At 56.0% G+C, this 8,770-nt stretch overlaps 1 protein-coding gene across 1 annotated transcript; it reads right to left on the bottom strand.

The window, feature by feature from the left end:
• Positions 1–1,489: 1,489 nt before the first annotated feature.
• ZNF683 (zinc finger protein 683) lies at positions 1,490–7,776 on the bottom strand. Its single transcript, XM_045545886.1, is given in 5 exon segments — positions 1,490–1,830; positions 2,876–3,004; positions 4,053–4,744; positions 6,818–7,022; positions 7,663–7,776. Coding segments are annotated over 5 exon segments (1,464 nt in total). The 3' UTR covers positions 1,490–1,506.
• Between the last annotated feature and the right edge of the window lie 994 nt (positions 7,777–8,770).

Raw genomic sequence — 8,770 nt, 5'->3', positions numbered from 1 at the left:
CTCCGGCCGCGCCAATGAGCAAACAACCGCCCCACCCGCGGCCCTCAAGGGCGGGGATCGGACCCAGATGCTGCCCGTGCCCTGGGGCAGGGCGCGCGCCCTGGAGGACGCCGCCCCCATTCCGGACCGCAGCCCCCAGCCCCTCCGCCTGAGCCCACGCCCCCACGCCTGCTCTCCGCCCTGGCCGTGCTACTTTTTCAGGCCTCGGGAGGAGTCAGCAGGTGCCGACTCGGGGCGCCAGCTGGGGAGCTGGACCTGCACGAGGCGGGCTGGGAACCAGGGGCCTGGGGCGAGCAGGGCCGGGCAGGGCCGGGAGGCGGGGCCGAGCAAAGGGGCACCGCCCAGGAGCAGGCGAGGCTAGACCACGGGGCGGGGCCAAGGGCCGGGAATGGGCGTGGCCTCGCCGACTGGGCGGGGCCTAGCGCGAGTGGTTGGTGTCCCGCGCGGGGCCCAAGGTGTGACTGAGGTGGGCTTGGAACCGGTGGGATCGCAGCCGACCCTGCCCTTGCCCTGCCATGCTGGATTCCCTACGAGACAACTACAACGCAGAGCGGGAATCGGGTTCTGCACTGCGGTGGAGAAGCAGCACTGAGTCCCCACAGGGGTGCAGATGCTGCCCCTGCTGGAAGTCTGCTAGAGAGCCCCACTTGGTCTGAAAATTACTGTCATGTTTAATAATAGCTATCATTTATTGTAATCACAGCCTGGGCCTCCTGCCTGCCAGCCATAGCCATTTCTGACGCTGCCTCTCTGACTCAAGAGCGGGGATGGGGAACAACTTGCGCGTTTGAGGGGGTCCCCGGGCCTGCAGGGAGAAGGGCCCTCAGGAGGATCCCCACTCCTCAGTTTTTTTGCCAGTTCTCCTCTGCCTGTACCCATTTCCCGGAGCTCGGCACCCCGTTAGCCCTTTTCCCTCTGTGGTGACTGGTCCTGGCACACGGATGACTTTGTTCTGCTGGTCATGAGTGGACGCTGACACCTTGTGTCTCCTTCCTTGCTACCTCCACAAGGAGCACCACCCCCCGCCCCAGCCATGCAGGGAGTGTGGCGGAGGGGGCATTGTGGCCACGAAAGAACTGTGAGACTAGAAGGTGGTGGGAGGCAGCAGAGACACCTGGACAGGTGTTGGAAAAGCCATTCGGAAACAGGGCAGTGTGCCCCTGCTGGGCAGCACAGTCTGCACGGCGCAGAGTCCTGGAGGGCTGGACTGCCCAACGGTGAGTTGAGACGGAGGCCTGGTCCCAGATAGGTCCCAGACAGGGAGTGGAACCCACACGCAGCCGGAGGTAGATGGCTGCAGGCACCCACCCCAGGCACTGGCAGCACAGGCTCTTCCCCACTCCAGTTGTGTCCCCTGACCTGCTCTCACGTGGAGTGTGGGGTCTGGCAAATACACAGTGGTTTTCCCCTCCACTGTTGAAGTTTAGGAGGCCTCAACTCATTAGAGAGAAAACCCTTTAATTATTTTCCCCAGCCCCCTCCCCAGGGCAGTCCTGGCACCACCACTCAGGCTGGCTGCTCTTGATTTCCCTGGGATGTCAAGGACACCTTGACCCTGCCCACATCCCAGCCCATCTCTTTCTCCGATGGCACTGCTACAAGATCTAGTGCTCCCTGGTGCCATGGGGCAGGGTAGGCCAGAGAGGCCAGGGGCAGATGGGTGTGAGCCAGGCCCCAGGGCCTTGGGGCATGCAGCCGATGGTGCAGCTTCAGGTGGACGTGCTGGGAGAAGCGACTCAGGCAGACGCTGCACTGGAAGGGCCGGGCCTCCGAGTGCAGACGCAGGTGGGTCTTGAGGTTGCTGGAGCTGCTGAAGCGCTTGTGGCATGTCTGATGGGAACGCTGGCATCAGCTCTGCCCTTGGAGACTCAGGAGTTCTGCGCCACCTCCCCATTTGGGAAACACCCCACAACATGAACCCCTCCCTGTCCATGCAGGCCCAGAAGCTTTTCCTGATGATTTCTCCCTGGAACCCACAGTGACTGCATATCAGAGCCAGGCAGACTTGGGTCAGTGCTCTGCTACTCTCTGTGCGAGCTTGGATAAGTAACTGCTCTTTGAGCCTTCTTCTCTTCATTGGTAACATATGATTATTAATACCTAGCCTCACAGGTATGGGGGCTGAATAAGATAATCACATAGAACCCATATGTGTGAGTCTGCAGCTTCTGTGGAGGTAATGAACTTTTACTGGTGGCTGCCACATGCCAGGAATTGGTTTCATGTAGTCTTCCCCAGAGGAAGCATGACTAAGTAACTAGTACAACTCCTGTATTATAGTGAGAAAACAGAGGTTCAGAGGAGTAAAGCCACTAGCCAAAGGTCACACAGCAAATTGGAGGCAGAGCTAGGATTTGAACACAGGTAGCCTGATCCTGTAGCCCAGACTCAGCCACTACACTGCTTTCATTCTGCCCCTGTAAAATTGGGAAAGAATCCTTGCCCTTCTAATCTCCCAAGGGATGTGGTTGGGCTCACAGGAGGAGGGAGCTAACATGGATCTAATTGTTTTCCTCCTCGGATACTTGCATACACTATGGCATTAACTCCTCCGACAGCCCTGGGAGGTGGGTAATGGGTATCCACTCTCCAGGACCCTCAACTTTATTATTCTCCCCCCACAGACATCAGTCTCTAATCCCTCCCCACCCCCCCAGGCCCTGGGAAGGACCTCCAACATCACTCATTCCAGGCTGAGAGGGATCATTTTCACATACACTGGACTCTCGGGCCCCCCCTCCCCCCGCATTTCCTCTTTCCTGTCTCCATTTGCTCAAAAGGCCTGGGGAATGGAGGCTGCAGGTGCCATCCCCCCAGGGGCTAAGAACTCCTCACCAGCCTGCAGGAGTACAGGGGAGGGGCAAGAGGGTCTCACCGGGCACTCGTGAGGCCGCTCCCCAGTGTGCACTAGGTGGTGCTTCTGCAGGTGGGCAAGCTGGGTGAAGCTCTTCTGGCACAGGGTACACTGGAATGGACGCTCCCCACTGTGCACACGCAGGTGGACCTGAACCAGGTGTGGGAGAAACGCTGCCAACTTCCCAGGGCACCCAGCAGGGCCTGGGGTCCCCTCTGAATCTCTGCCCACTTCCCTGCAGGACCCCTTGTTGGTATGCAGGCCCCTCAATCCCCTGCCTCTCTGTCACCTCCCTCCGGGCCTATCACCCCCAGGATACTCCTCTTTCTGCTGCCCTGCAGAGGAGATGGCAGGGTCCCAAGGCCTGGTAAGGGGTAACCCTGGTATACCCTGGAGCAGTGCTATTCAAAGCATTGTCCACAGACCAGCAGCATTGATATCGCACCTTGAGGGCATGTTAGAAATGCAGATTCTCAGGCCCCACCCTAGACCTGTGGAATCAAAAACTCTGGACTGGGGCCTAGGAATGTGCATGTTTACTAGCTCTCCAGCTTGGTTTGAGGCTTATTAAAGTTTAAGAACTCCTGCCCGACTGGATACAGTAGGGCTGTCCCCCAGTAACCATAACGTTTCCTCAACCTCAGCGCGGCCCGCTTGTGCAGAGCTTCCGGTCCTCTCTAACACACAGCGATGCGCCCTCGGGCGCCCCCTGCTGGGAGATGCGGTGATGAAGCCAACAGCACGTGTGCTGGTTTGCGGGATCCCACTTGAAAAAAGCTGGTTGTCAGGGTGTGATCTAGACTCACCAAAATCTATCCATTCTCCCAACAGACCACCAAAAAAATAAAGCAGAGGCTTTACTGGGAATCCAAAAGGATGGTTGTCCTGGAAAGTGCTTTGCACTAGAGGTTGAGAGACAGATCAAAGCCAAACACCATCATTAAATCAAAGTAACCTTGGGCAAATGCCCAGTAGGAGCCTCAGTTTCCCCATTTTTAACTTAGATGATCTCATAGACAGTCTTCTAGGGTGATGAGGACTTTGGTGCCATCTTAGCCTCTTTCTCCACCCAAATGAACCAGGCTGCCCAGGGCCCTTCTAGCTTTGAGGTCCTTGCTCCTAGAAGCAGGCGAGGAGTAGAGGGTGGCGTGCCACTGAAGGAGGCTGAGGGGAGCAGCAGAGCCCAGGAGGCATGTACCTTGAGATTGGAGAGCTGCCCAAAACTCTTGCTACACACGTTGCACTTGTACAGGATTTTGCCATTCTCTTTCTTCAACGGGTAAGGCAGGGCTGCCGTGCCTGTCTGGGAGCCCGGTAGGGCCCTCTTCGTTGGGGCCACCACGCCAGCACACTCCAGACCTGAGGAGTAGCTTGGAGCAGCTCCAGGGCCTGGATTCTGGGCCTGGAAGGACAGGGCTTGGCCAGAGGCTTGGCAGGCCCCTGGGTTGGGAAGCAGGTTATCTGTCAGGGCACCGGGGTGCCTAGGCTCATTGACTGTCATCAGCAAGCTGGGCACAGCCATGGTGGGGTAGGAGGTGTCTTGGGGCAGCATGAAGAGGTGGGGACGTTGGACAGAAGGTAGGGCCCCATAGGTGAACAGGTAGCGTGGAGGCAGGAGAAGTGGGTGCCCAGGGTAGAAGGGGTAGAAGTGGAATGGGGGCTCCTTGGAGATGGGGGCAGGAAGGGGGCAGGAGCAGAAAGCCAAGGGGCTAAGGCCCTTTCTATTCTGCCAGGGGGGTGGAGAAGAGCCGTTGTGAGGAGAGAAAGCTGGGCAGATTGTCCCCTTGTCAGCTCTTTCAGGCTGGCTTCCCATCTTGTCCCTGCTCGGTGGGCACTTGGCTGCGAGTTTCTCATCGGTGGAGCTGGCATGCAGCACCGGTGGCTGGTGCTCTGAGCAGGAAAAGGAAGAAGGTCAGGACCCCACAGCCTGGGGTAAAGTTCTGTTCCCTATCAAACCTGCCCAGCTCGGGGGTGGGAAAGCTCCAGCCTGCAAGCCTGCTGGGCAACTTAAGCAAGCGGCCTCCCCTCTCTGGGCTTCAGGTTCCTGGTCTGCAGGTGCACTTGCCAATGAAAGCTACTAGCATTTCTTAGTGCTTAACAATTTCAGGGGGAGAAAATGATTCAAGAAGCCTATTAGACATCCAGGTGGAAAAGTCAAGTGGATAGATGGATAAATTGGTTTGGAGTTTAAAGGAGATATATGAGGTGGAGACAGAAATTTGGGTGCCATGGGCCCAGATGAGACCACATAAGGGTGATGCTAGATCTGCGGTGGCAGCCGCTGGATACATGTGACTACATTTACATTAATTAAAATAAGTATAATAAAAAATGTAGGCTGGGTGCAGTGGTTCATGCCTTTAATCCTAGCGCTTTGGGAGGCTGAGGTGGGAGGATTGCTTGAGTCCAGGAGTTCGAGACCAGCCTGGGCAATATAGCAAGACCCCATCTCTACAAAAAGTTTTAAAAATTAGCCAGGCATGGGTGCAAGCCTCTAGTCCCAACTACTCGGAAGGCTGAGGCGGGAGGATTGCTTGAGCCCAGGAGTTTGAGGCTGCTGTGAGCTGTGATCCCACCACTGCATGCTAGCCTGGATGACAGAGCAAGACTCTGTCTTAAAAAAAAAAAAAATTAAGTTCCTTAGTCGCACTAGCCACATTTAAAGTGCTCAATAGGTATAGTATTGGACAGCACAGGTATGGAACATTCCCATTACGGCAAGAAGTTCTATCAAACAGCGCTGCTCTAGATGAAGTGAATAGGGGAGGGGAAGAGGAAAAAAAGAGGAGAGAAGGAAGGAAGAGAAGACAAGAAGAGAGGAGGGGGCCGGGTGCGGTGGCTCAGGCCTGTAATCCTAGCACTCTGGGAGGCTGAGGAGGGAAGATTGCTAGAGGTCAGGAGTTTGAGACCAGCCTGAGCAAGAGCGAGAACCTGTCTCTATTACAAAATAGAAATTAACTGGACAACTAAAAATATATAGAAAAAATGTAGGCTGGGCACAGTGGCTCATGCCTTTAATCCTAGCACTTTGGGAGACTGAGGCAGGAGGATTGCTTGAGCTCAAGAGTCTGAGGTTGCTGTGAGCTAGGCTGACACCATGGCACTCTAGCCTGGGCAACAGAGTGAGACTCTGTCTCAAAAAAAAAAAAGAAAGAAAGAAAAAGAAGAGAGGAGGGGACGGGACAGAAGAGTAGAGGACTCTGGGCTGAGCTCTGAGGGATGAAAATATTTAGGAGGTAAGAGAAGAAGAGCTAGCCAGGGAAACTGGGATACAACAGCAGTGAGGTAGAAGTAAAGCTAACAGCAATAACAAGTAAAATACTAAAAAGAAAAAACTATTCAAAAGTAGATTGTCTGCTTGAGCCTCATTTATTGACTCACTCAGCTCTACTGAGTCGTTTCACTCTGTGCTCTGTGCTGGGGTCCCAGAAATGAAGGACACAGCAGGATAGTCCTTGCCCTCCAGGAGGTCACAGTTGCTTAAGGAAATGGTATATTATAATACTACAATACAACAAACCTAGAACATAGGTATAGATGAGATCTCGCTTCTATGGATGAAGAGAGTAAGCCTCAGGGATGTGCCCAAGTTCATAGAACTAGCAAGGGTAAAACCAGGACTCCAACCCCTGTTCCCTGACTCCCAGTCCAGTGCTCTTATCTTTGAAGAAAAACCCCACTAGCTCAGACATTGTAAGCTGACAGAACACCATTCCCACCCCCGTGTCTTCGGCTATGAAAGCCACTGCCCACCTCCTCCTCTGGCTCAGGTGTCACCACCTGATCGCCCCTTGGCACCCTCAGACCAGAACGCCAGGGCCAAAATATAGAAATAATGTGTGCCTGAGGCTCTGTCATCACCAGGGACACCGTGTCCCCTCTACCTCCCATCTCCAAACCTAGCAGCACCCCCGCCTCCAGCCTCCACCAAGGTGCGGGTACAGCACTGTGCTCTGGCCTTACTCATGCTTAAGGAGTCCTCTCTGAGACCCTGCGGGACTGTGCCCAGGGGTGCCGGCTGCAGGGTGCACAGGTATAGGTCCAGGCCCTGGGGGCAGGCCAGCCGGGAAGATCTGGCCGGTGCCAGTGACAAGGGGCACAGCCAACTGGCACAGGACGGGCTATGAGAATCCACTGTGTCTGGAGGTGGCCTGCAGGCTGAGAAGACCTGGAGGGCAAGGGGCAAGGGGCTTGGGGGCTGGTGGCTGGGACTCCATGGGTCCCTTGGATGCCACCACCCCTAGTGTGGTTTCCAAAGGGGAGAAGAAGCTAAGGCACTCACTCCCCCACCCCATATCTGTCACTCAAATGGCTTCCCCTTCCCTCATCCAAAGATTTCTTTCCCCAAGGACTAGCCGCAGGATTGCCCTCCCCTGCCCCCTAGAACACTATCTAGCCCTGTTCTCCCCAACACCACCTCAACCACCCTGGTCCTCAGTGTGTCTCAGACCACCCGCTGTGTTTTGAATGGAGCCAGGGTGAACCTGCAGAAAATCCCCATCCAAGGCTGTCAACCCCACAGGGTGGCCCTGAGCCCCCTCACTGAGACCCAAGGCCATGGTCATCCAGCCACGTTTCTGCATGGGCCTCCCCCTCTTTCCCCCATAGGAGAGTATGGAACCTGGGCACGGGGAGAGGGTCTCTGGCCCCTCAAGGGCACATCCCCATGATGTGCCTGGGGCAGGAGGTGCTCAGGACCAGGGAGGACGGTGATCTAGGCCCCTTCAGACATCCCCCTGCTTCCTCCTAATGTCACCTCCTATCATATGCAGACTACCCAGAAAGATAAGGCTGGGACCCCACCTTACCTGGTCGCCTTGGCAGAGCTGGAAGTCCAGGTTTGGGGACAGAGAGTCCCCCGTCCCCCTCAAGGCCTTGGTCTTGTGGCAATAACCCTACTGAGCAGCTGGTTCTCCCTTCATGTCCCCTCTACCTGCTGGGAAGACAGGTGAGTCACAGGTAAGCTGTGAAAGTCCTCCAAATAGGAGTCTGGGTTCTAGGACTGGCTTTCCCACTAATATGCTGTGTGACCACAAGCCATTCACTTCCCTTGGCCTCAGTTTCCCTATCTGCAAAATGGGAGGGCTGGACTGGTCGCTGTGCAGGGACTGTCTTAGCGCTGACATGTGGAAGCCAATGATGCTCCCCTGATAGGTGAGGGAAGGAGATCGAATGGAGACTAACCAGTCAGGGGAGGAGCAGAGCTGTACTGAGAGGAGAGAGGAGGGTCCTCATGGAGGTTATTTTCAAGTGAGCTCAGAGATCTGAAGGAACATTCCAGATTCCTCAGGGTCACCAAGAACTGAGAGGCCACCCCTTCTGTGCTGTGAGATGTCCCTGCCTCTACCAACCAGAGGCTCTGCACCAAGGGGAGTCGTGCATCCCAGCTCACCCAGACAGCTCCTCTGGGCAGCTGTGTACACTCCTGTCACCCAGATGGCCCAGGCTCTGCACTTTTGCCATGAACAAAGCCTGAGTGAGCCAAGAGTCCCCAGGGGCCCTGACTGGGCTGATGGGAGGATGCTCTGAGAGCTCAGCTATCTGCTCACTCAGCACCTTGCTCCTCTGCCATCCTTCACTTGAGGCCACACGGCACAGGGATCACCTCAGCCTGGCAAATGCCCCAAGACCCTATCCCTGTCCCTTCAGTGACCTCTCTTCCCTCCTTAACCACAAATGCCCTCAGACCCTAAAACCTGCACCCAGTGTCTCAGCCCTCCAAACCCTTCTCCCTTCCCTCTCCCCTGACTCCTCCCAACCCCGCCTCTGGTCTCAAAACAAATACCTTGGCCCCTGAGGGCCACTTGCCGTGGGCTCTCCTGGCTCTGCAGCACTGCTCCGGCTGGGGAAGGAAGCAGGGTGGGCAGGCGGGCAGCAGCTGCCTGTGGCTGAGGTCTCATGGGTGTGAGAGATGAC

The sequence above is a fragment of the Lemur catta genome, chromosome 3, assembly GCF_020740605.2.
Source record: "Lemur catta isolate mLemCat1 chromosome 3, mLemCat1.pri, whole genome shotgun sequence".
Lineage (NCBI taxonomy): Eukaryota > Metazoa > Chordata > Mammalia > Primates > Lemuridae > Lemur > Lemur catta.
Note: the sequence above shows the minus strand (reverse complement) of the source record. Positions and strands in the feature narration are given on the sequence as shown.